The following is a 27,910-nucleotide window of genomic DNA, read 5'->3' as shown; positions in this document are numbered from 1 at the left end:
ATATTTACCTGTGAGTATAAGAGTAAGCATTTAGAATGTGGTTAAGAATTATGCTGGTTTAGTAAAGAGGCGTTGCTTACTGCCAGGGTATGTGTACCACTATTGCTCCCGTAGGGTATTTCTGCCATGCTGATCTTTCTTATGAATTGATATGTTTCAGACAAGAATCAAAACACTACTTCTAAACATTGTCTCTCGTTCATGTTACAAGCCATTCATTAATCTTTCTGTGTTAAATATTCACCATTGACTACCATTGCCTTCACCTGTTAACTTTTCTTTCTTTTGTAGTCCTTGCTATGTGGATATTTGTTAGCAATGACTGATGTGGAAACTACATATGCAGATTTTATTGCTTCAGGAAGAACAGGTAGAAGAAATGCAATACATGATATCCTGGTTTCTTCTGCAAGTGGCAACAGCAATGAATTAGCCTTGAAACTAGCAGGTCTTGATATCAACAAGACAGGTGAGTTACTCAACGTACACCTTTCTAGGAAAATGGACCAATTTGGTATTTTCCTACCTGAGATTAGGGCACAAAAACAATAAACAAACAAACAAGAAACAAACAAAAAACCCAAAACAATAACAACAAAAATGTTTCCTTTGAAATTATATGACACAGTTAAAACAGTTCAGGCAAAATGAAAGTCTGATTAGTTCCGCAATCCCTCCATGTTTCAGTGATTTCTCATTCAAAAATTAAAACCATGACCAAAAAAATTCAATATCTACAAAACCTTTGAAATTACTTATGGAAAAACTTAACAGAGTTAGGACTCCTGCCATGGATAACACCAATTGTCTCTCCCATTTCTTATGTACTTATAAAGATTCACAATTGAGGCAGGCAGACCACAATCAAAAAGGCATTTCAAAAGAAGTACCCTGGAACCATTTTTTTTGAGAACGGAAATCAAAAAGTTTGTTATATAAGTGCTTCTTAGATAAGGTGGATTTTACATTTTCATGATTGGATGGTTTTGTGAAAAAAATGTGTTTAGTCACCTGGCATTACTAGTGAAAAAGAAATATCTTAATACATTAAAATATTTAGTTGTCTTAATTTTCAGTATTAAAATAAATTCTTTAGTAGTTAGCCCATCCATAGCTTCTTCAAGTTTATTAAGAAGACAAGTACAAAATAATTATCAAATAGAAAAAAGAATTCATAATCAAGAAACCACAGTGTTATACACATAAGAACTCACTATTTCTGACTCTATTTGCAACATTAATATGGCTTTGCTCTAAGAATACATTGAGAAAGTCTTCAGATTGTTGGGAAATGAGTATAATTGTGTATATGATTTTTAAACGGCACGATTTTCTTAAATTACTAAAGGTCAGTAGTCATAGACACCATTTCAATTTTAGATTAATACAAATGTTGACAGCATGGCTTTGAACTGCACAGACCTGCATATTCTAGGGCTCATTGCTTCTCCACCATTTTTGTATATACTTAACTCTCAATGGACTTTGGAGAAAGACTATATGGCATTATTTCATTTTATTGCCAGGAAATAAGAAAATATATTTTTCTTGTGATATAAAATATTTGCTGATTTCTTTTAGTAGATTTATATTTTAATCCTTACATAAATATTCAGTGATTAATGAATTTTAAGAAGTCTTAAAATTGGGAATTTTGAGCCATAGAGTAGTTTCTTCTGTTTTGTCTATCAATGAGAACTGTTAGCATTAAGAAAACATTTTTAATACAAGTAAACTTATTAGGTTACCATAAATAATTTCAGCAAAATTGATGTTTATATTCATATATATAAAAAGTAAAATATTGCATTAAATACAATTATATAGTTTTAAAAAAATCACATATATTCCTGGCTATAACATATCTTGTTTTCTAAAGAACTCTAGATTCTAATTACAATTATCTAGCCCTTGCAAATTTTTTAGTTTCTCTTCAAACAATAAAATCTAGAACTAGGCAAATTGTTAACATCATTGACTTTACCATTGTCCATGCACAGAACAAATAATAATAATCAATATGAATGTCTAAACTATAAAATATGACACATTTAAAAGCAAACTTAATACACTTGTCTCTATTTTCTTATAATACATATTCAGCAACATCATTCTCCTTAACTAGTTTACAAGCATCATTTAACCACATCTCTGTTTGTAGTGTGATGCTAAACCCTAAGAAGTGTCCTCAAGCACCAGGAAGCTCCAGGAGCTGGGTTATCCATTTTATATTTATACAGCCATTTTCATCCTTCCGTATTCTACTGTCCCTCATCTGCCAAGATGTGACTCCCTTCATTTAGTTATCAAACATGTCTCCCATATACAGACTCCTTATTCTGTGCTTACCTATGGACACCACATCCGGACCTTCTGCACATTTTTAAGGCTTCTCCAGGACTCTAGTAATAAAAACTAGTGTATGAAAAATCATAAGCATTGCCTGGTTATGCTTTGATAAAACTCAACATATAAAGATTAATTTCTTTAAGTACGGAGAATTACTGGAGTATAATGAGATATTTAGTTTGCAAATTTTAAGAATAGAGGATAGAGGGAAACCAAAATGACTCCATGAGTAAACACACTTGCTACACAAACCTGATGACTATAGTTCAATCCCAGATCCCACAGTCAGAGGAAAGAATTCACTTCTGAAAGTTGTCCTCTGACCGCCACATTCACATTGTGGCAAGTGTATACTGGAAGACAGACAAGACACTCAGATGCATGCACACTCACACACACACACACACACACACACACTTACACGCACACACACACATACACACACACGGCCTAAATTCATTCATTCATTAATTCACTAATTTCAAAATAGTGAAGGATAGAGCCAAGTATGGTGATGTACAATTCTAATTGTAGCTTTTAAGTGATGAAGTCAAAGGTTAAGAAGTTAGAGGTCAACCTGGACTACACAGTAAAATCTGTTTCAAGGAAGAAAATAAATGATAATCTTTTTTTAGTATTATATACAAGTAAGGGCAGTGTGGCCAGTCCATCTATCTTTACCCATTTAAGTATGATAAACTTTCATAAAATATGGACAGAATTCATGTTGCTGCAAAACTATAAAATATTTTGTCTGCCAAATTATATTGGTTACAGTAGTCAAATGACAAATGTGGACATCAGAAGGAAGGACTGACCAGAGTTTTCACATGTGTTAGTTGCTCCAAGATAGAGTGAAAGTATTGTTCAATTATAGTATTTGTGAAGGCGCTGACTGAGATTGCAGTGGGTATAATGATTGAAGAACATTGACTTGACACTGAACATGTATTCTTGAGGTCAGATCAGAGACAAGCAAACTGTTGGACAAGAGACTGACCAAATAGCAAAAAAAAAAAAAAAAAAAAAAAAATCCTTTATCTTCTGTTGTTACTATCAATTATGAATTAATAGAATTTTTGAGAAATCAGGTGAATTATTCTAAAGTTCTATAAATAACTGGAAAGGTAAATTTTAAATGTTTCTTCAAATTAAAAAGTCAGGAAACAATCCCACCTCTGGTTTCTATAGATCATATAACAACATTTAAGACTGATGAACTTGGCCATGAGATTTTCTTTATCAGAAGCTTAGCTAGTCATTAACAAGTCTAGGCCTTTCGCAAGTCACTTGGTTTTACTTTCATTCTCATGCCTGATAAAATGCCAGGCGTGAACACACGCAATTCTGTTGATCATACACTTCTAAGAAAACACTTGTCTATAACATTTTCAGCCTTCGAAGTCTCCAGCACTCTGAGAGTCAGTAACCATGAGTTTTTCCTTGCCCCCTCTTCTCATTGTCTCTTACAGAAGGTGAAGATGATGGACAGAGAAGCTCCAAAGAACAAAGTGGGGAAGCCCAAGGAGAAGCAGCCAAGTCAGAAAGCTAACACTCCATTCTGACGGTCATCAATACCTGACAATGTGGCACATCTCCTGGCATTGCTCAGATGTATTTGCAGCCATGGGTGAAACAGAGGGGAAGAAAATGGCTGCACTGCACAGCAAGATGCTGTTGGTTGCCATATCACAAGTGGGGGCAGAGCCTGTGTCTGCACACAGCCTTTTCCCCACCTCTGTCATTAGCAATGGTTGAGGTCACCTGGCCTGTGCTTGGATATCATTTGTGTATGGGTCCTTTCACTTGACCGTATAATGAAATGCTTGTAGAGAGTAGCACTGACCTAGATGATGATTCCTGTAGCATCTGGCCCCTCATGATGTCAGAGGATTTAATTGTGTCTAATTGAAAAGGGTGAGTTGAACCCCAGAGTTTCAATATCTCTGGCTGGAGTATTGACTCAAAAAAAGAACCATCCAGAGAGCACAGTTAGCATTATGTCCCTGTGTGTAAGTGCTGTGTTATTTACACCGTTTTGTATCATACAGTATACCTGCTCAGCACTGCCCTTTGATTGCTTATGTAAAACAAAATGATGTACATGACTGTGAATTTTTATACCGCTCATTTTTTAAAGGGCTGCCTTTTTAATTTTCCCTAGTGTTGTGGCGTGCACGGGGCAGAACATACTTTTGTAAAACAGAACTTTCCTCTTGATAGCTGCTGAAGGTTACATCCAACAGACTCACTGAGCCCCCTTTGCTTTATTATACAGGCATGTGGAAATGTCCATTAATGTGAATATTGCCTGAGTTCAGTCTTAGTATCTACACAGACCAGCATTCTATCAAAATTGGTTTTATTTCCAAATATGTTCTTTCAACTAATACTTTAATTTTTCATTTATAAGAATTTTAAGAATCAACAAAATAGACAAAGAAATCCAGATAATGCAAAGAACTGGAAATGCTGTGCTCTGTGGATCACTTCTCTCACACTGATGGGTATCACTGTTTAACTCTGGAGTACAGTGTGTGAAAAAGAATTCTCTTTGAAGCCTGTGGGCACCTGTCTAAAAATAAAGCCCTTGTGCTGTGTTCTCCCATGTCCCCTCTCAGCCCTTTCCTACCCAAATGTTATTATGCACTTTTTAATGTTTGTAAAATTTTACTAATAATTTGTGTGAATTGCATTCAGATATAATAATTATCACCCAACCACACTTTTACTGATGTTGTTGATGGACTATGCTGTATTTTGACCTCACAATTCCCATATGGGGAATTTCTGTGGCCTGTGTAAACCCCTCTGGTCAGTATTATGATACCAACTATCTTTGATAATAAATAAGGATCCAGTTAGATGCCCAGGGTTCATCTGGGGCATCATATGGGGCAAATAACAGATAACAGAAGACCTTCCCAGCAGAAAAGCCTAAGAGTGTCCTGAAGTGCCAGCATAGCTACAGTTCCAGGTTAAGTAGGGAGAGGTGTTTCAACAGGCAAACCTGAGTATGGTAGGAACTCAACCAGAGCCACCCAGCTCTGCTCAGTAGCTATGTTCAACAAAACTGAGATACTCTGGTACCAGACAAGGTAGACAGGAAGTCTGCCTATGTCTTCCTATAGAGTGCTTTCATCACTGACTGGGAGTACATGAATCTCATTTAGTCCCCAACTGGATGTTTTCCAGAAAAAGAAGAAATGTTAAGTATGTCTTTCTGGATATAAAACAGTAAATACATTCAATGTAAGAGGCCTTGCTTTGATCTAACTCATTAGAGGCTAGATAAAATTGAAACAAATCTACGTATTGATAGACTCAAAGCTGTGAACCTGTGGCCTATTTGAGACAATCTTCAATAATCTATTTACAACATCCAACCATTTCGATGTCCTTGTTTAACTATCCTGATAGCTTTCTTGTGAATAGGAAGTTCATTCTTGAAGTTGTGGAATTCAAAACTGGTTTCCCGTGCGTTTTGTAAAGTGTTGAAGCAGTGCTGAGCCCATGTGGAAGTGTCATATTATATCCCTGTGTGATATACTATTACTCGTGCATGTGGTGCCATGCTCGTCTCTAAATATATGGGTACTGCTAAATGGAGAAGTCACATGGAGCTTTGGATTTCCTTTGGCCTCTTACTACTACTTTGTGTCCTGTATTCAATCCCAGAGGGATTCTCTGGCTGGGAAGGGAAAAATGATCAACATTCTGAATTCGTCACATTGCATAAATATTGATTGGCAAAAGTGCATAGGATCTCCTGATTTTCATTTAAAACCTGTTATTTACAAGTAATGATAATACATAGGAATCAATCTGTAAAGATAGATGGAAGTAGGCAACCCAAGCAAAAGGTGTCAACTATCTCAACTAGGTCATGTCAGAGCACTTTTTTCCCTCCTCTTCAAACACACGATTTAGAGTTTGATCTTGTTCTCCTTTCACAAATTAGGATGTGGACATAAGGACTAATTTTTGCAAGATTAAAAAGCTAATTTGAGCCCATGTTTATCAACAGAATTTTGAATCCACATGTCATAAAATTAAAGCTAATTTCACAGTATGTTTCTCTGTACAAAAAAAAGTTTATATATACACTCTTTCAGCTTGCATTTTACAGAAAAGGAGACTAAGTTTTTAAATGAACTAGCCTTTCCTGGGTTTGTACACATGTCTTTGGGGCAAAGACACATGTGGCTAAGCCTACCTTTGTGGTTTTTTGTTTTCATATTTTGTTTTCATATTCAATAATACTTATTTTGAGAGTTTACTTCTGACACGTAAACTGTAAATTTACATGCTTATGATCATGCAATGTATGTGAACAAATACTCCTGCTTTTTATTTAATTACCTAGAAACGCTAAATTTTCCATTTTCAACACATTAACAATGAATGAGAAGCTTCTGAAATCGTTGAGTTTAACTCTTTTTTTAACTGAGAATATTTTACGTCAGTACAAATTCATGATGAATTAGCAAAAAATGCTTTCTGTTCTGTAACGAAAATCATGATCTTCATTTTTCAGGGAATACTAACATAGTAGCCCACTGTCCATACCCTAACACAGTCTTCCTCAGATGTGACAGCAAGGAATCAATGTAAAAAAAAAAATGGCATTTTTATCTCTTGTCAGAGGAATAAGAAAAAGTGTAACTTTTGAGCAGCAAGCTTCTGAATGTGTCTTGCAGTAGTAAAGAAAATAAAAGGTATAGTTTTTAAATTAAACAAAGAAAGGATCCATAATTGATGATGTCTTAGAAACCTCGTACTGTTCTTTCACTGACTAGTGGCAGCCTGGAAAGTCATCTATGAGCTTCTGTGACTTTTGTATTTAGCAATATTGCATGCTTACATAATTGATATTAAAAGCAGCACTTGTTTTCTGAAATGCAGTCTCTCAAGAGTAATTATTTATGACATGCTATGTATTGATGCTGTAGAAAGGATTGTAAAACAGGATGTGAAAGGGGAACTCAACGTCTGAGCCGTCTTTTGGTGCATGTTTCCAAGTCTCTTGGTTTCACTTCTCTGTCCTTCACCCTAGATGATTACTCTAGTAGCCCAGCTCCTCACTGTAGGCTTCTGCTGTAAACATGCGCACACAGCTGAAATGTCAACATCATACCTGTGCTTCTGGTTTGGTTATTTGAGGAGAGTATTCAAACATGCTAAAAGTTTTTAAAACATTCTCCAGTAACCCCATCCCTCACACACACACATACATGATCCACTATACCAGTTTTCCCTAAACTAACTTTTTATATGATTTTTGCTAACTTTCTTCCCTCCTACCCACACCCTCATGTGAGAATTTCTCCAGCTCGAAGTTCATGGCCTGAGACATCCACATTGCCTGCCCCACTGCCAGGATTTCAGATGAATCAACAGTGGCAAGGGTTGTCACAGTTAGTCCTGTTCTCACTACATTTGTGGATGACATTTGTTGTTGCAGGTATTTGAACAGACCTTCCTTCATCTTCGTGGTATTCTCTTGATGATAGTCTTATCACATGCAGGTAGAAAAGACCAAAGAGAAATGAATGTGAGATTCAAGTAAACGTACCCATCCATCAGTCAGGATCCAAAGTCCCTCAGCCAAAGGAAGGGCCTTATAAACATTGAAATTTGTCGTACATAAGTCACATAACCAAAGCACACCTGTGAAACATTCTCCTGCGTACTTCTTATGACTTTCTAATTTAGGATGTTAGGAATGGAAATCTAATGTAACTTCAAACTGCATAAAGAATAAGAATAACTGGAACAGTTATTGAGATGTAAGTCTCCCTAACCGGCACAATTAGAAACACAATCCATCAGAATTCAGTAGGCAACACAATTTGAAATTATACAATGGGGAGACACAATTATGAATATTTGAATTACACAAATTAGAAGACATGAAAATTACCATTTTTCCCACTGAAGTTACCAACCTTCGCACATCCCTTCTCTATCCCTACTTAAGAAGGTTTTTCTCCTATTCTGCTATTTTCTTCTTTATGGAATTTACTTCTGTGTGGACCTTATTCCCATTTTAAATGTATAATTCGAGAGAATTAAAATGGAGATCAGAATAATGGGAGGAAAAGCAACTCCCGTGTTTGAAAGCTCAGTGTAATAATTGTTCTCCATCAGATATGAGGTAGATCTTGAAGCTGGTGACAATATATCCTTACTGTGGTATTTTAGTCAACACATATTTCTGAGAGCTAATAAATAAAGAGGATTACACATGTGCGAATGCGTTTCTAAATGAGGTGACAAAAGCTTTAGTAAATAGATTTTCTTTAAAGACTGAGGCAAAGAGATTCTTTATATGTTCTGAACTAAACATTTTTTAATATTACTAAATGTAATAAGTAAACAGTGATAATTTTCAATAATTCCTGGGTTTTAGATGAAATATATATATATATATATATATATGTATATGTGTATGTATACATCACATACACATACATATATATATATATATATATATATATATATATATATATATATTCAATACACCATGGAACCCTAAGGTTCATTAAAATAAATTCAATTACACCAAATGAAAACATAAGTGCATTACATCATAAGTGTGTAACTATTGTAGTAATAGCAGTAAGAGAGAAATGTGGAATATACAAAGTAGATTCCTGAAGAGAAATTTTACTCAAAAGAAAACAAAATGAGATCTATGTGCTAGAATTATTTCTTAAGACAAGATTTCATTGAAAGAAAGTTAGTTGTTTCTATTTCAAGATTACAAAAGATTTACAGTAATGTTCACAGGCAGGAAAGTGGGGATAGATCACAGTGTGTACTTGTTAAGTATGGGGAGAGGAACTGCTCCAAGTAGGGAAATAGAACATAAGACCCTAGTAGAGAAACCTAGAAGACCAAAGAGCAGTTAAACTTGGCAGACTGAGAATGTGTCTGATATGGCCTCTCCAGGAGATGGGTCAAAGAAGAGAGTACAGAAGTCAGGGCACATGCCAACACAGCATCTCTAGGGCACAGAAAAGCCAACTCCAAGTCTTCAACTGCCAAGAAAGAAGCCTACTTGTGGCTGTTAAATTTTTTCCAGGTATGGTAAAGTGCTACAGGCAGAAGTTGTCTTAAGACTTGTTCCAAGAATAAGAATTCACAGTTGTAAAAGTCAAAGAAATTTTAGAAGGAAGTAGAGCAACAGCCGAGCTTCTCTTCTCTTCTTTTTTCTTTCTTCCTTTCTCTTTCTTACTTTCTTGTTATTATCTTTAATATTATTTTACAACCTTGTCATTACTCCCCTCCCAGTCCACCCTCCAAAAGTTCCTCATCCCATTCCTCCTCCCTCATCTCCAAGAGGATGTCCCCATACCCTCCCACACCTCCCACACCCCATCAAGCCTCTGCATTCCCTGGGGCTTCTAGTCTCTCAAAGGTTAGGTGTATCTTCTCTCATTGAGTCCAGATCAGACAGTCCTCTTGTACACATGTGTCGAGGGCCTCGGACCAGCTAGTGTATGCTGCCTGGTTGGTGGCTCAGTGTTGCAGAGATCTTGAGGTCCAGGTTTGTTGAGACTGCTGGTCTTCCTACGGATTCACCCTCCTCCTCAGCTTCTTCCAGCCTTTCCCTAATTCAACCACAGAGGTCCCTGATGTCAGAGCATTGTTTGGGAGTAGCTATCTGCTTCTATCTCAGTTAGCTGCTTGATGGGCCTCTTGGAGGGCAGCCATGCTAGGCTCCTGTCTGTAAATGCATCATAGAATCCATAATAGTGTCAGGCCTTGAAGCCTCTCCTCGAGATGAGTCCCAATTTGGGCCAATCATTGGACCTCCTTTCCCTCAGTCTCTTCTCCAATTTTTGTCCCTGCCATGTATGCTCTCTGTTTTGACATTCAGTTTCTGTGAGTCCCTGTGGGGCCAGGTTTTCTTGTGGTGTCCTTGATCCCTCTGGCTCTTTCAATTCTTCCTTTCACTCTTCCTCCTTTCCACTGGATTTCCCAAGCTCCACTTAATATTTGGCTATAGGTCTGTGCATCAGTTTCTATCAATTGCTGGGTGAAGCCTTTCTTATGGCAGTTATGCTAGGCTCTTATCTGCAAGTATAGTAGAATGTCATTGATAATGTCAGAGGTGGCCTCCCTTTCATGGCATGGGCCAGTCATTTGTTGGCCATTCCTTTAATTTCTGCTCCATCTTTATCCCTGAAGATCTTGTAGAAAGGACAAAGGTTTTGTGGTTGGGTTGGTGTCCCAGTCCCTTCATTGGAAGTCTTGCTTGGTTACAGAAGATGGGACTTTCTTACTTTCTGTCCATGCCCTAATCCATATTTCCTTTTTTAGAGGGAACACATTCTTCTGCTAACAACATGTATTTCAAAAGAATTACTTTCCCTATAGAAATAAAGTAGAAGTCTTGGCCTTTCCTTTAGGTAATTGTTATATATTTTGACTGTGGATAAGAGGCTCTATTTTATTACCTTTATTCCTCAAAATAAGTCTAAAATAAGAATATACCTATATCCATATATAGAGAGACACACACATGCAAATGCACATATGTATAGCAAAGTTACTTAGCATGTACAGATACTTGGTTCCAAGACAACACCTGAGTTCTGATCCAAGAATTCATATGATAGAAAGAACAATGATAAAAGCCAAACATATAACTTTACATTCTCTAGAGTTTAAATTAAAAATAGAAAGAAAACTTTAAAATAACCTGATACATTTTAAATTCTCGTTTATTACAATATATGATTCTCAGTACTGAGTCTTCAACTCCAATATGTATTTTACAGGCATTATATGTTAAACCAGTCCATCCAAATGTGGTCTAGGTGCCACCATTCACAGTATATTGTCACAGGTCTTGCTTTACTTTGTATGAATTCAAAATGGAAAATGCTCACTTTGAGGGAGAGAAGCTATGTTGTACAGTTCTCAGTGACCTTAAAGACTTACTTTACCTCAAAATCTTTTGGAAAACTTTTAGACATATGAGGAACTGAAATCAGTCTGTTCAGATTTTAATTTAGTTGTAGTGTGAACCCCTGGTATTAGGACTTTTAAATTTTGTATTAAATATAATGAATATTTTAAATTGAGTATATGTTCATAGTCATCTGTATTTTTCTAGACTAAACGCAGTCAGGTAAACATAATCAAGATCAAGGATCTAAATATACCAACACCTAGAATGCTCAACACATTTCTTTATATTAGCCACCTCTGAATAAAGCTATATTCCATTTGACTGATAAAATGATTCATACCCATTTGCCCTTACAGTGTTAAATCAGTATATCTCATCAACTAACACAGCAGTGCTCTTTTCAGATGGTCCTTCTGTAGAGGCTTACTAATATGATTTTGCGTCAACATGACTCAACTCTCAATTACATCCCACTTCCCTGTATGCTCCAGAGAGCATAGGCCCTTCAGAGTATTCCACATCCTGGTCCATCCAGATTTAATTCTCATTCTAGCTCATGCTGAGTCCTTCGTGGCCATGGAATAGACAGTGTGACACAGTTCACACCCCTGGAGCAGAGCCAGCAAAGGCCCACTCCATGGGTGTTGATAGTTCTTAGCATGAGGCTTATTTGTACAATAATATAAATAATGTGGTTTATGTTCCTCCTTCAGGAGATGTTTTCCCGGCCAAGGTTAATGACCCATGATAATTAGAAGCACCAACAAGTCTGTTAGGCAAGTGTGTCTCTTAGCAAAATGGTAAATGCTGTGGTCTTCAGGACAGCCCTTAAAGCTATGGGAAATAACTCTGAAAACACAAGTTCAAAAGTATATAGTTTCTCAACTATGAAAAATATAAGGATGTAATATTAATTATATGAGGGGCTTCATGGACCTAAAAGAACCGGGATAGTTGAACTATATGATCAAGGGGCAGCTTGTCAGAAATATATTAAGGAAGGCGATAAAAAGATTTAGGGAGTGGTGCTCTCAGAGCAAGATCCCACCCAGCTAACTTATTGTCTGCTTACAAAAGCAGACAGATCTCTGAATTTATTGCTATGTATTTAAAGAATTTTTTACTTGCTGTCTCTTTCTAAAAATCAAATGGCTAAAGTCATAGAATGCTGATTCATGGGATAATCAAAAGGAAATCTAGGCAAACAATTGAATTGATATGTAAAATAAAACTGGGCTATGGTGTGCAAGAGCTAAGCTATCTAGATGAACTGTCTAAAGAACAAAACACAAGAGTCAGTTTGCACCCACCTCACTAACTTTGAGTCATTTCTTCTTCTGCTCCCAAACACCCCTTCCTTAGAACCCCTCCCAAGCAGACGGTGGTCCTTGACAATCCCAGATCCTCAGGTGATTCCTCCTCTGGCACAGTCTTGCTGATCACCAGGATTCCATCACCTTCTTCCCATTTAATTATCTACAGATCACATAGCTGAGAAAGCTGAGAAACCAGTAAAAGATTTCAGTTTAATTTTTTTATTAAAATTAGATTTGTCTTGCATATCATACATGTCAATTATAGTTTACCCTGCTAACACTCCTCCCAGCTCCATTCCCCCCTCCTCTAGATCCACTCCCTCTCTGTTTCCTCTAAAAAACAAAACAAAACAAAACAAAACAACAACAACAACAAAGCAGGCCTCCAATAGATGACAGCCAAACCTGACAAAACAAAACACACTAAGGAAAGGCAAATACCCTTTTATGATGGCTGGATGATATAACCCAACAGGAGGAGAAGAATCTCAGGAGCAGGCAAAAGAGTCACAGAGAGCCACTCCCATTTTTAGGGGTCTCACAAAAATGTCAAGTTAACAGCCACAACATATCCATAGATGACCTGGTGCAGACCCATGTACACATATTTGATATGTAATTATGACTAATAACAGTAGCAAAATTACAGTACTAAGTAGTAGCAAAAATAACTTTATGGCTGGGGATTACCACGAAATACGGAACTATATTAAAGGCTCACAACATAAGTAAGGCTGAGAAGCACTGGACAGTAGTGTAGAGATGAAGTCGACATGCAGGCATCAGCTTGAACTTATACATTCAGTGAACTGTATAGATGTCCTAATGGGGCACCCTGCTCAGACTTCAATTTTTTACTGTATAAGATTAAACAAAATTCCTAGCTATACTTATTTTTCCTTATTTTAGTTTTGCAACTTTCACTCTACCTTTATTATCATTCAATTTTTTGGTCTATCAATTGTGCTCTGAAGAAAAAGCATTTTCTTATCTTGTTGGCTATTTGTCTTTGTCACATTCAAGGCATTGAAAAACATTCACTAAGCAAATTCAGTCTCGGTGTTTTCAATGGATATTTTCCCAGTAGCAAATTTAGGACATAATCATCCATTATAATGTATCATAACTATAATCAACAGGATAAAACAGAAAAAAATAACTTAAATTTGAGAGCCCCTTGCTATAATAAATTCCAAGCAAACACATTATAAACATACTGAATACACAGAGATATTGGGCCATCACTTTTTGGAATTGCTTTACAATGGAGTTTCATTTCTCTGCTCTCACACAGCCCTCTGTTGTGTCTCCAGCCCATAAGAGGATATTTTGAATGAATCTGACTCTGCAAAGACAGAACTTACAATTGAGAAAGGGAAAACATGGCCATCTGTTCCCTCCCTTCTTGGTTCAATCTGACACTATCCACTGGCAGTTGCCTTCTTTCTTGGTTTGTCTTCTTTCAACCCAGCCCACTTGCCTCACTGCCCAGCTTCTCCACCAGGCCTCCTCCCATATGCTGTGTTTCCACATTCCTTTCTGCCTACTCTAACACCACCATTCTCCCTCATTTGATCTCTTCATTGTTTTTACAGTCAAGAGTACACAGCTGCATGCTGGACTCCATCCTCCAAACCCAGTTTCCTTCCAGCCTTTTTGTTTATCATGTTGTGAACAGTGACTACTTTCTTCCCAACTACTACTCAGCTTTTGTAAGAGAAAGACAAAACAGAAAAGGGACACCAATCTTAATTTGCAAAGATGTGATTCAATATCAAGTTTGTTCCACGTATGGAAATAACTGAGTCATTGGAAAGCCAGTATTGTCTCAGGCAGCTGATAAAGAACTAGTGGTGTTTTTCAGAGTCCTCCTTGCCTCAATTATCAAAGAATTCTTCTGAACCATTCATTAGCTATGACAGAGTCGTCAGGGTAGTCACCCCCAACTACCACCACAAATTCAAACTAGTATAAGTTCCCCCAAAATTAGTGTCACACACGTGCTCAACCATATCTATTGCTGCTGTACTCATAATAGCCAGAAACTGAAAACAACCTAGGTGTTCCTCTACGGAAGAATGGATAAAGAAAATGTTGTGTGTTACATAATGGAGTATTAGTCAGATGTTAAAAATAAGAAATGAAATCATGAAACTTGGCAAGCAAACTGGAAAATAATCATCCTGAGTGAGGTAATACAGACCCAGAAAGATAAATATAATGTGTATGTGTATGCATGTAAATTTTAGTCATTAAATAAGTGATAACAAAGCCACACTCCCTCGGCCCAGAAAGGTTAGATATAAAGAAAGGGACTATGGGGAAGACATGGTTCTCTCTGGTGGGCAAATAGAATAGATTCTATGGGTGGACCAGGAGCAGAAGTGTAAGAATGAGAGCATCAAGTAGGGAGGTAGGCAGGGGAATGCAGAGACAGAGAGAAACAGAAGGAGAGTGACTGTCAGAGACAGACAGAGAGAAACAGAAGGAGAGCGATAGTCAGAGACAGAGAGAAACAGAAAGAGAGTGACTGTCAGAGACAGACAGAGAAAAACAGAAGGAGAGTGACAGTCAGAGACTGAGAGAAACAGAAGGAGAGCAACAGTCAGAGACAGACAGAGAGAAACAGAAGGAGAGCGACAGTCAGAGACAGAGAGAAACAGAAGGATGTGGAGAGCTGCGCCTCTAAAATGGCGCTGGTTTCTGCCTCCCGCCATCCCGAGGGCAAGAGCTCTTAGGAGTAAACAAGCCCTTATTTGGCTGTGGCTGGTGATCTGGCTTGCTTCCATGTATGTGGACCTATCTGCTGTCGCCACGTGGCTCGCTGGGGTAGGTTAGCCCTAGACTACTTAAGCCTGGGAGGAGCCTCCCCTGGGGTCAGAAGATTGTTCAAGGTTCCTGAGTAAACTGCTTGGAGAAGAGCTCGTGTGTTGCATCTTCCTTGCTGGACAAGGGTGGGCACGACAGAAGGAGAGGGACAGTCAGAGACAGAGAGAAACAGAAGGAGAGTGACAGTCAGAGACAGACAGAGAGAAACAGAAGGAGAGCAACAGTCAGAAACAAAGAGAAACAGAAGGAGAGACAGAGACAGAGATAGAAACAAAAGGAGAGTGAGAGACAGAGACCGAGAGAAACAGAAGGAGAGCGACAGTCAGAGACAGAGAATTGAGGGGTCTTTGAGGTATTTGAGACATCTGGGAGGCATTGGGAAACCCAGTATAATAGAAACTTTTTAAAATATATGAAGGTGATCCTAATGAGGTCTTTAAGTAGCAAGGGAGACAGAGTCCTACCTGAACGTCTCTTGTCACCAAACAAAGCTTTTAGTACTGGAACTGGGTTACATCTAATTGAGTTGTTTGCAGAAGGGGTCCTATGGAAATCCCCCCAAACAATGCAGGCTATTGCAAAGACAATAGAGTGTTCTTAACAAACTGACAGCAAGGCTTACTGCTGAGGACAACACCCACACAACTCATTGAACATGGAAAGGGAGACCTGGTGCTTACATAGAAATTCATCCCATGGTCTAGTGTCTTTGGTATGGATGAGTACTCTGCATGCTAAAGAGAAACATAAACACAAATACAACTTCATAACTTTTCTTCTAAGTCTTTCCTGCCTGAAAAATATGCTAGTACAACGGAGTTACAAAGGAAGTGGATCTGGGTGGGAAAATGAGGAGAAACTGGCAGGAGTTGAGGAAAGAGGAGATTGTAATCATGAAGTATTAGATGAAAAAAGAATCTATTTTTAATAAAAGAGGAAAATAAAACTAATTAATTAATTAATCAATTAAAAGATTAGCACCACACCTCTGTTAAATCCTGCCATTAGGATTCAGGAACTGTACAGCTGATTTTAAAGCATGTGCTCAGAACACTGACTGCTAATTAACTCAATATATGACTTTGGACAATTAACTATTCTGAATCTGTCTTGCAAACAAAAATTAGTAATAACATTACTTTGGAATGCTGATGAAAGTCTCTAAGAGTACTAAAAGCCGAATTTGTAAAAAGAAATTTGACATTAGTTAATTCATGTTAAACACAGCACACAGTGCTTAACTCACAACACAAACATCAGTTACTAACATTTAATCATTGTGTCCACATGCAGCTTATAACTTTAAATGACTTTGGCACAGAAAATGGCTTTTATCTCTTAAGAAGTAAGACTGTCCAACTGCAGTTTTTGAGCAAATGTGAATTATTTTATTCTAAGTACTACATTTTCATAATGTTGGCTATCTAACCATTAAAGCCTGAAATTGATTTAGATGGAATTCAGGGAAACAAATGATTAAGTCAGAAAAGTCCTCTAGTCTGTCATAGGAAGGCACCGGAGGAGTATTTGACTTCGGAGATGGAAGGGAACATAATACCAGGACTATCTAAGACCAATGCAAGTTGAGCTTGATCTCTTCTTAGCAATTCTTATCTTTTCAGGTTCACAATGTCAGTAGTCAGCAGAGGGTATCTAATTTCTCCTCCTCCTGTAGAGTATAAGACCTTCAACACTGGCGTTTGAAGGAAGTGGAAAAAGCAATGGACAGTTTAATTTGATAACATTTCCTTTCCTCTCAAACTTCAAACACTTTTTCCATTTTTTTCTGTTTTTTGTCCATTTGCTTGCTTGCTTGCTTGCTTGCTTGCTTGCTTGCTTGCTTGCTTAAAACAGGATTCCTCTATGTCTGACTGTCCTGGAACTCTGGAACAGCCAGGCTTTGAATTCACACATCTGCTTGCCTCTGTCTCCAAAGTGCTGGGATTAAAGGCTTGCACCACCACCACAGCTAAACAACCCCACACTCTTGGTCCCCCTTAGTAAACCTGAGACAAGACTCAGTCTTGGAAGAATTGGAACAAAAGTGGGACTGTAAATTCCTGTCCAACTAAAGACATTTTCTGTTGTACTCTATTTCTCTGGATCCCAGATCTCCATAATTTCCCTTTAAAGTATTCTCCAAAGGAAAATGAGAAACTTTTATTTTGTTTTCAGGGAGATCTCTTGAATTTTAGACTGGCATTTTTTTTCACCGAATGAAAATATCATAAAGGCTGCCTTTAAATATATCATTATTTGTACAACTAACATAACACATAGTAATCATGTACAGTGAGGAGATGTTTTCTTGGATATTAAACAAATAAGAGAAAATAATCCTAAAGTCTATTTCTCACCCATCATTTACAGGGATTATGGTGTGTGCTGGCTAGTTTTATGTTAATTTAACACAAGCTACAGTCAGCAGAAAGGAGGGAGGCTCAATTGAGAAAAATGCCCCTGTAAGATTGGGCTATGATAAAACCAATAGTGAATTTTCGTAAATAGTGATTGAAGGGAAAGGGCTCTGTCCGTTGTGGATAATGTCATCCCTGGGCTGGTGGTCCTGGTTTATATACAATAGCAGACTGAGTCATGAAGAGCAAGCCAGTAAGCAGCACTCCTCAGTGGTCCCTGCATCATCTCCAGGATCCTGCTCTGTTTGAGGTTCTGCCTTAGCTCCCTTCAGTTGCCTGTGAGATGTAAGACAAATGCAAGATGGTGCAACCACTTTGGAAATCAGTCTGGCGGTTCCTCAGAAAATTGGACATAGCATTACCTGAGGATCCAGCTATACCACTCCTAGGCATATCCAGAAGATGTTCGAACATATAACAAGGACATATGCTCAACTATGTTCATAGCAGCCTTATTTATAATAGCCAGGAGCTGGAAAGAACCCAGATGTCCTTCAACTGAGGAATGGATTCAAAAAAATGTGGTATATTTACACAATGGAGTATTACTCAGCTATTAAAAACAATGAATTCGAGAGGTTCCTTGGTAAATGGATGGAACTAGAAATTATCATCCTGAGTGAAGTAAGCCAATCACAAAAGAACACACATGGTATTCACTCACTGATTATTGGATATTAGCCAAGAACCTTGAAATGCCCAAGATGCAACTCACAGGCCACATGAAGCTCATAAAAAAGGAAGACCAAGTGGGGGTGATTCAGTTCTTCTTAGAAGGAGCAACAAAATACTCAAGGGAGCAAATATGGAGACAAAGTGAGGGACAGAAACTGAAGGAGGGGACATTTGAAGACCTTTCCACCTGAGTATCCATCCCATGTGCAGTCACCAAAGGTAGATGCTGATGTGGAAGTCAGGAAGTGCATGCCGAGAAGGGCCTGATATGGATGTCTCCTCAGAGGCCTTCAAGAGTCTGACATATTCAGAGGCAGATGCTCACAACTAGCCATTGAACTGATCATGAGGTTCTCAATGGAGGAGTTAGAGTGAGGACTGAAGGAGCTGAAAGGGTTTGTGGCACCATGAGGAGAGCAACAATACCAACCAACCACAGATCCCAGGGTCTAAACCACCAGCCTGGGAGCACTTATGGAGGGATCCAGGGCTTCAGCTGAATATTTAAGAGTGGAGGGTCCTGCTGGGCACAGGTGGAAGAAGAGATCCTTGACCTCATGAAGGCTGGACGCCCCAGGGGGTGGGAATTTTGAGGGTGGGGAAGTGGGAGTGGGGAGGGGGGGTAGGTGGGGGTTACATTCACGGAGAAGAAGGAGGAGGAGTAAGGGGGTGGGGGGTTCCCGGGTGGGTGGGGGATGGGGTAAGGGGATAACATATGAAATGTAAATAAAATATCCAATAAAAAAAAAGAAAAAAAAGAAAAAAAAAGAAAAAAAAGACAAATAAATCCTTTCCTCCAGAAGTTACTTTGGTCTTGATGTTTCTTGACAGCAATACAAAGCTAAAACATAATGCTTATCAAACTGTTTACTCAAATAGAAAATCTATCTTCTTATATTCATTTATAGCAGTAGTAAAATAAAAAGCATGTCTTGTTTAGCTGTAAACAAATTTCATACAGCAGACATCCTGGTCCATCAAATAGTGTTTGTAATTTCCCTGGAGTAAATATTTTTGTGTTCAGATAAGAATAGAAAGTTACTTAACAGTAATTAAGCCAGCATTCAGATATCTCAAGTAAAACTATGTAATATACACATATTTTTTCTATACTTCCACATGTCTATCTTCAAATCTCTATTTATATGTTTGATAGATGATAGCCAATGGATATCTGCCATATCAGAGGACTGACCAATTCCAATAAAAGAATCTACATTTGTCAGTACCGCACAAATTCTGTCCAGGCAGGATTGCTTTTCATTCACAAAAAAAAAAAAAAAAAAAAAAAAGGAAAAAAGAAATCGCTCTCAGGCTTGAGCTAACTTGTTTTGTGTGCTTATGGAAACCCACAGTGGTACTGCATTTCTGAAGATCAGAATCCCTCCTACAATACTTAACAGAACTTAAATATGTCTCTTGATTATTCTACAGATATCTTGTCTATTAAATAAGACACCAAGTGTCAGCTTTATATTCCAGATAGAGTGTCATGAAGGGTTTTTTTTTTAAGGAAAGAAGAAAGGAAGAAAGGAAGGAAGGAAGGAAGGAAGGAAGGAAGGAAGGAAGGAAGGAAGGAAGGAAGGAAGGAAGGAATAATAGCTACAAAGAAAGAACAACAATGATTTCATAAGAAAATAATAGCATCAAAACTCTGAGACTGAAAGTAGCATAGAATTAGTGACAGAAATATGTCACAATAAAACACACACACACACACACACCTTTCTTTGGGAGCAGGGATTAATGTTCATATTCTTTTAAAAGATTTATCATCTTGAATATTTTACCTTGAGGTAAAATAATATTAAAAGCCTAGAAGTTATTTCAGTTTGAATTCTCATTGAACATATCCAGTCATTTTTCTCTGCAATTGCCAGAGTCTAAATATTTTGTTGAGTCTTATAAACTGCAAATTTTGGATATAAAAAGCACCCTTAACTATGTTTATTTGATAAACTGTGATGAATGATTTACTTTTTAATTTACTAATTGATAGAGATAACATGAGGCTTCATTGAAGTACCAGAGGGGATATTAAGTATAGTACAAGTAGATAATGTAGAAAATGTGGGGACCTGACAGATCTGTGTGTTAATGTTCTCTGCCCTTGACTCTGATGACACCCTTGACTATTACATGTTCTCATATCTTTTCATGAGGTTATGAGTTGGAGAAAAAAGATATTAGTTTATTTTTTACAAAACTACCAAAAGTGAATAGTATGCTGCATGTCTAATTTATTACAGTGGAAATGTACTTTTATGCAACCCACAGAAAGAATTTCAACAGATCTATTCTTTGCCATTGTTCTACCCATGTTATACACATGAGGCATGAATAGAGGCAACTGTGGCCTTCATTTCCTCTAGTCATTCCATTAATTTTATCAATATATCTCTACAACAGATTTAGAATGCAAGGGGGAATCTTAAAAATGAAGTAACAGAACAATAATTTTGACAAAAAAAGTTAATATGATATCCAATTTCTGCTGTACTTTTTATTTGTAAATAATCCAGACATTTGAAGTAGAAGTGTTATGCTTTGACAATCCAAAGCAATAGGTACACTCTGCTTCCTACTGCCTGTCTATGATTAACCCCTTCATGCATCTGTATATTCATCTATCTTTCAACTGTTCCTTTGTGAGTAGCCACTACTCTATCTAATTTTAATTCATTCTTTAATTCATTTAATTCATTCAAGAAAATATTTCTTGGTATACAACAAGAGTAATTTATAAATGCTTTATTTTCTTACCTTAATTTAAAAAATTATGCTTTCTTTCTTAGCCTGGCTAATTTTGCTCGACATAATGATTTCTAGTTGCATTCATGTTGTCACAGATGGTATGATTCCATCCCTTTATGACAGGCTATTCCATTGAAAATACTACTGAAATGAATATTTATCAGTGTGCACAAAACTTAAGTACAAATGGATCCAAGACCTCAATGTAAAACCAGACACACTAAATCTAAAAGAACAGAAAGTGGAAACTAGCTTTTAACTCATCAGTACAGGAGAAAACTTTCTGAACAGAACACCAACGGCCCAAGCACTAAGGTGAAGAAATAACAAATGGGACCTCATGAAACTGAAAAGCTTCTGTAAGTCAAAGGACACCATGATATGCATAGTATGTATTCCCTTATATGTGGATATTAGTCATAGAATACAGGATATCCACACCACACTCCACAGACCCACAGAAACTAAACACAAAGGAAGGCACAAGTGAGTGTGTTTGAATCTCTCTTAGAAAATGTAACAGAATTCCCCCTAATTAGTCGGTTGGATAATAAAGAAGCCAATCGCTGGGCAAGGAGGCAGTGGGCCTTCCAGGTCTGAGAGAGGAGGGGGGACAGTGGAGGAAAGAATGGCCTTTATTGGACAGCAAGACAAGAGGGAAAGTAAGCAAAATGTAGACTGGGGATTGTTAGATCTGGTGATGGATTCCACAATCAGAAGATCTCCTGGCAGAGAATCTGCAGCTGACAGGGGTGGAGAATTGGAAGAATCTTGAGGTCATGTCATAACCCTTAGGGGGGGGAGGTTCCTAGGAATGAGAGTGACCTTAGCTGAGACTCACAGCAATGGGGATATGGAACCTGAAGAGGCCACACCCTGTAACAAGGCAACAAATCCATTGGAGCAATAAGGATACCAACACAGCCATAAAATGTTCCACCCAAAATTTACTGTGTCTACATGATAGACACAGTGTAGGATGGGACATGAAGAGGTCAGCTCAGAGTCTTTGGAAAATTCCAGCTACTCCCTTCCTGGGAGAGAGGTCGGAGAACAGGTAGGCACCCCTTCCTTCTGGAAGGAAGAGGCTGAATTACATCCCTCGGTGTGGGGGATGTGGGGACGGGGGTGTGTGTGGGGGGTGGACATATTCCTCAGGGCTGCAGACCGTTAGCCCCCACCCCGCAGACAAAGAAAGCTCTTGCCGCCTCATTCCCTAAGGACCAATCAGTTTAAAAGTCACACTGTTCAGCCAATCATATTGTGCCTAGTTGCTGTTTCTCTATTCTGCCCTCTGGAAACTGTATAAAAGCTCTCAGAATGAGCTGCCTGTCTCTGCCTTTCCCTTTGGATGCAGGACAACCACAGCATTCTAGAACAATAAATTCCTCTTGTTTTCGCATGATCTCGATCTCCATCTCCACGTGATTCACTCAGGGGACCCTGGTAGCTAAGACTCTCCAGAGTCTTACAGCCATACACCTTGAGAATGACCAACTAATAACCATCCCATCTAGAGACCCATTCAATGAGCAAGCACCTATCCCTGGTACTATTAATGCTCTGTTACACTTGAGATAGGAGCCTAGCATAACGGTAAGAAGCTCCACCCAGCACCTGAAGAAAATAGATGCAGAGACCCTCAGCCAGACATTGACGGGATCCCAGGGACTCTTATGGTGGAAGAATTGAGGGCCCAAACAGGAAGTCCACGGGAAGATCAACAGAATCAAAATAACCTGGAACTTGGGAGCTCTCAGAGATTAAACTACCAACCAGAGAGCATACCTATGCCCCACCCTCTAACACACACATATGTAGCAGATGTGCAGCTCATTCTTCACTTCATGTTTGGTCCCCAAACAAGTGGAGCAGGGCTATCCCTAAAACTGTTTCCTGTCTGTGTAATATGGTCTCCTAACTGGACTGCCTTGGTTAGCATCAGTGGGAAAAGATACACTTAGCCCTGCAGAGGTTTGTTGTGCCAGGGTGGGAGAATTGGAGGTACCACCCTCTCAGAGGAGAAGGGAATGGGGAATGGGGAATGGGGAATGGGGAATGGGGAATGGGGAATGGGGAATGGGGAATGGGGGAGGAACTGTGTGAGGGGAGACCTCGAGGTGTGGCAGCAAATGGGAAGATGTAAAGTGAATTTTTTTTTTAAGAAAACGGCCCATAAGGCCATATATTTAAAGGGTTAGTCACTAGAGAGTCAAACCTGTCTGGTTGGATTAGAAGGATTAGGGGGGTTGTCCCTGTTGGAAGAAGTTTGTCAATTGGGGTAGACTTGGATTTTTTTTTGATATTTTATTCATATTTCAGATGTTATCCCCTTTCTCCATTTTCACCCACCCAGAAACCCCCTATCCCATCCCCCCTCCTCCTGCTTCTATGAGGATGTGCCTCTACCCACCCACTCCCACCTCCCCATCCTCGAATCCACACTGTGGCATCCAGCCTTCATGGAACCAAGGACTTCCTCTCCCACCTTATCATGTGTCTTTTTCATAGATTATTCTTGTGTCCTGAATAGGATATTGTTTATTTGCCTTGGAAAACAGAATAATGAGATCCAGAGTCATTTGTTTACTTTATATGCAGTAGGTGTGGCAGTTTTGGAGCATAAGGAAAGAAAGAGTACTTTGAACATCAAGACAAAAACAATAAGAAATTCCAAAGAACAAAATAGAACTTTCTGGAAAAAAACCACTTAGTTTCTGGTAATATGGATTGAGAGCCCTTTTGGAAAAGTCAATCCCGTTGTTATCTTTTATAAAATGTATTTTTAAAGCTTGTGTACAAGCATACGCTGTTTGTTGAGCATACCCGCTTTCATACACCCCCACCTGCTATTCTCTTCATCATCAACCCCCTTTCTTCCCTAATCAACTTTACTTATATGTTCATATCATAATATTTGCATGATTTCATGTATTTATATAAAATCTAGGAACCACAAGTAAGAGAAAGTTTACAATATATTGGTTTCAGCGATTGGCTTCATTCTCTTAATATTATTATCTGCAAGTGCATACAATTACATATTGATTTTCTTTGTTTCTCAGAAGTTATTTTGTCTTTTAGGTAACACATAGGGAGGTATATGAAATTCTTTAAAATTCAAATCATGCAACTTAATTGCATACAGTAAATATACAAATAAAATTCAACCATGGAACTACAATTGTTTAACCTTCAAACCCTGAACATTGCAGAGAATCAAACATATTTTAAGCATGGTTGTATGTAGAATATAAGAGAATTGTAAGTATACGCAGATAAAACGACAGAATAAATTGTTCATCAAAAACATCATCACACACAGAATCAGAAAATGCACTATCATTATTGATTAGTTACATTGTTAGGATGAAAAGACATTATTGTTAAATGTGTTGATTTCTACGAGGAAAAGCTTAATGATCATCTAATGGTCAGAAAGGCAGAGTCATGCTGTAACTTGTCATACAGTGGCATGGAATGCCCTTTATATAATGGAAAAGTAAATTAAATTAACGGAATTCTCTTTTCAACGTCTATGTTTTATTTATAGAATGATTACTCGAATCCTGGAGTATGATAAACACTGAGATGTGGTCACGCAGGCCCTTGAACTTTAGTTTAATAAATGGGAGTTTCCATCGAAGTGTTCTTTCCTATACTTGTTATAGAACTGGAATTTCTCCTATTTAATTCCTAACAGAATACACTAGGGGGAGACCAAGCATCATTTATGTTTCTACCCTACAGCGTATGCATAATGTGTGATAATCATATGATTTCTTAAAGATTTATATTTTTATAAAATTAGATTAAGAATGATTAAATTGCAAAAATAATACTACGTCCCACATTTTACTTTATATTTCATGAAGCATTTTTAATACTTTTAAATCTGAGTAAAGTTCAAATGTGAATTTTGAATTGTTTTCTCCAGAAAAACAGAACCAATAAGACATGGTTTTTTCTTCGATAAAATTTATCACACAAAATTTGTTTTTCTATATAGAATCTGTCCTCTGTAAACTGAATATCTTCCAAGAACACCACTGATGTGATTCCCATAAAGTCCTAGGAACATAGCAAGCAGGAGAATGCAGATTTCTCCTGCTCAGCAATAAGGCACAGGAGAAGAGTGGTGGGTTCTTCTTTTTGTCGTTGTTATTGATTTATTCTGTCCTCTTTGAACTCAGTGATGAAGAAGATGGTGGTGGTGATAACTGTGATGTTGATCACTCAGGTTGGGAGGAATCTGATTTTCAGAGACAGTGTTTTACCGGGCATTTCTTCCTTCTCCCCCTTCCTTCCTTCCTTCCTTCCTTCCTTCCTTCCTTCCTTCCTTCCTTCCTTCCTCCCTCCCTCCCTCCCTCCCTCCCTCCCTCCCTCCCTCCCTCCCTCCCTTCTTTTCTTTCTTTAAATTATTTACATTCCAGACATTACCCCTCTTCTTGGATCCCCTCCAGCAATTTCTCATCTCATTTCTCCTCCCTCTTGCCTCCAAGGGGGTGCCTCCCTACCAGGTCTCCCTCTTCACTGGGGTCTCAAGTCTCTCTAGATTTAACCACATCTTTTCCCACTGAGGCCAGACCAGTCTTCTGCTATATATGTGCTGGGGTCCTCAGACCAGCAAGTATACTCCAGGTTGGCGGCTCAGTCTCTGGGAGCTTTGTGGGGTCCAGGTTAGTTGACACTGTTAATCTTCCTATGAGGTTCCTCAGCCCTTCAGCTTCTTCCAGTTCTTCTCCTAATTCAACCATAATGGTCCCTGACTCCAGTCCAATGGTTTGGTGTAGGTATTTGCATCTGTTTCAGTTAGCTGCTGGTTGGACCTCTCAGATGGCTGCCATGCCAGGCTCCCATCTGTAAGCACATCACAGCTTAGTGTCCACCCCACCATGAGATGTATCCCAAGTTGGAACGGCCATTAGAATGCTTTTCCTTCAATCTCTTCTCCACTTTTGTCCCTACAGGTTTTTTATACAGGAACAATTCTAGATCAGTAATTTTGACTGTGTGTTCGTAACTCCATCCTTACATTTGAGGTCCTGTCTACCTACTGGAGGTGAACTCTCCTCAATGTTGGGCATTTCGGCTAAGGTCACCCCCACTGAATCCTGAGAATTTCTCACCTCCCTGGTCTCTAAAACATTCTAGAGGGTCCCCCCACATTCCTCCCCACCCCATTCCCTCAGGCTGCTTATTCCCATTTATTCTCCTGGCCCTCTGGATTTCCCTGCAGTTCCCTGCCTCCATACCTGATCCCTTTCTCCTTCCCTTCTCCTCTCCCACCCAGGTCCCTCCCTCCCTCTGCCTCCCATTATTATTTTCTTCCCCCTTCTAAGTGGGACTGAAGCATCCTCACTTGGGCCTTTCTGTTTGTTATACTTCTTATGGTCTGTAGGTTGTATCCTAGTTTTGTGTAATTTTTGGCTAATATGCAGTTATCAGTGAGTACATACAATGTGTCTCCTTTGGTATCTGGGTTACCTCATTCAGGATGATATTTTCTAGTGCCTACAAAATTCATGGTGTCCTCATTTTAATAGATAAATAGTACTCCATTGCATAAATGAATCACATTTTATGTATCCATTCTTTGGTTGAGGGTCATCTGGGTTGTTTCCAGCTTCTTGCTATCACAAGCAAAACCACTATGAACATAGTGGAACACATGCCCCTTTGATATGGTGAGGCATCTTTTGGGTATATGCCCAAGAGTGATATTGCTGGGTCTTCAAGTAGACCTATTACCAATTTTCTGAGTAATCTCCAGGTTATTTTCCAGAGTGGTTGTACCAGTTTGCAATCCCACCAGCAATGGAGGAGTTTTCCTCTTTCTCCATATCCTCGTCAACATGTGCTGTTACCTGAGGCATTCTGATTGGTGTAAGGTAGAGTTTTGATTCCCTTGATCACTAAAGACTTTGAACATAAGTGCTACTGAGCCATTCAAAATTCCTCTTCTGTGAATTCTCTGTTTAGCTCTGTACCCGATTTTTAATTGGGTTATTTGGTGGGTTTAGAGGTTAACTTCTTGAGTTCTTTACATATTTTGGCTATTAGCCCTCTATTGGATGTAGGGTTAGTAAAGATTTTTTTCTCAATCTGTACATTGCTGATTTGTCCTATTGACAGTGTCTTTTGTCTTACAGAAGCTTTTCATTTTCATGAGGTCCCATTTATCAATTGTTGATCTTAGAGCCTAGGCCATTGGTTTTCTATTCAGGAAATTTCCCCCGTACCAATGAGTTTGAGGCTATTTCCCATTTTATCATCTATTAGATTCAGTATATCTGGTTTTATGTTGAGGTCCTTAATCCACTGGGACTTGAGCTTTGTGCAAGATGATAAATATGGATAAATTTTCATTCTTCTGCACACAGACTGCCAGTTAGAACAGCGTCACTTACTGAAGATGCTTTCTTTTATCCACAGTGTATTTTGGCTCTTTTGTCAAAGATTAAGTGTCCACAGATGTATAGGTTTAATTCTGAGTTTTTGATTTTATTCCATTGATCAGCCTGTCTCTGTACCAATACCATACTGTCTTTATCACTATTACTTTGAAGTACAGCTTGAGGTTAGATATGGTGATTCTCCCAGATCTCTTATTGTTGAGAATTGTTTTGGCTACCTTGGGTTTTGTG

General features: G+C 38.4%; 1 protein-coding gene across 1 annotated transcript; it reads left to right on the top strand.

Moving 5' to 3' along the window:
• Positions 1–318: 318 nt before the first annotated feature.
• Pkia (cAMP-dependent protein kinase inhibitor alpha) lies at positions 319–4,044 on the top strand. The gene is made up of 2 exons (XM_028767527.1): positions 319–469; positions 3,822–4,044. The coding sequence occupies exons 1-2, from the start codon at positions 319–321 to the stop codon at positions 3,899–3,901; spliced, it is 231 nt and encodes a 76-aa protein (XP_028623360.1). The 3' UTR covers positions 3,902–4,044.
• Positions 4,045–27,910: the final 23,866 nt, after the last annotated feature.

Source organism: Grammomys surdaster, unplaced genomic scaffold (genome assembly GCF_004785775.1).
Source record: "Grammomys surdaster isolate TR1022 unplaced genomic scaffold, NIH_TR_1.0 63, whole genome shotgun sequence".
Classification (NCBI taxonomy): domain Eukaryota; kingdom Metazoa; phylum Chordata; class Mammalia; order Rodentia; family Muridae; genus Grammomys; species Grammomys surdaster.
The sequence above is the reverse complement of the archived record's forward strand: the minus strand, read 5'-3'. Positions and strand labels throughout refer to the sequence as shown.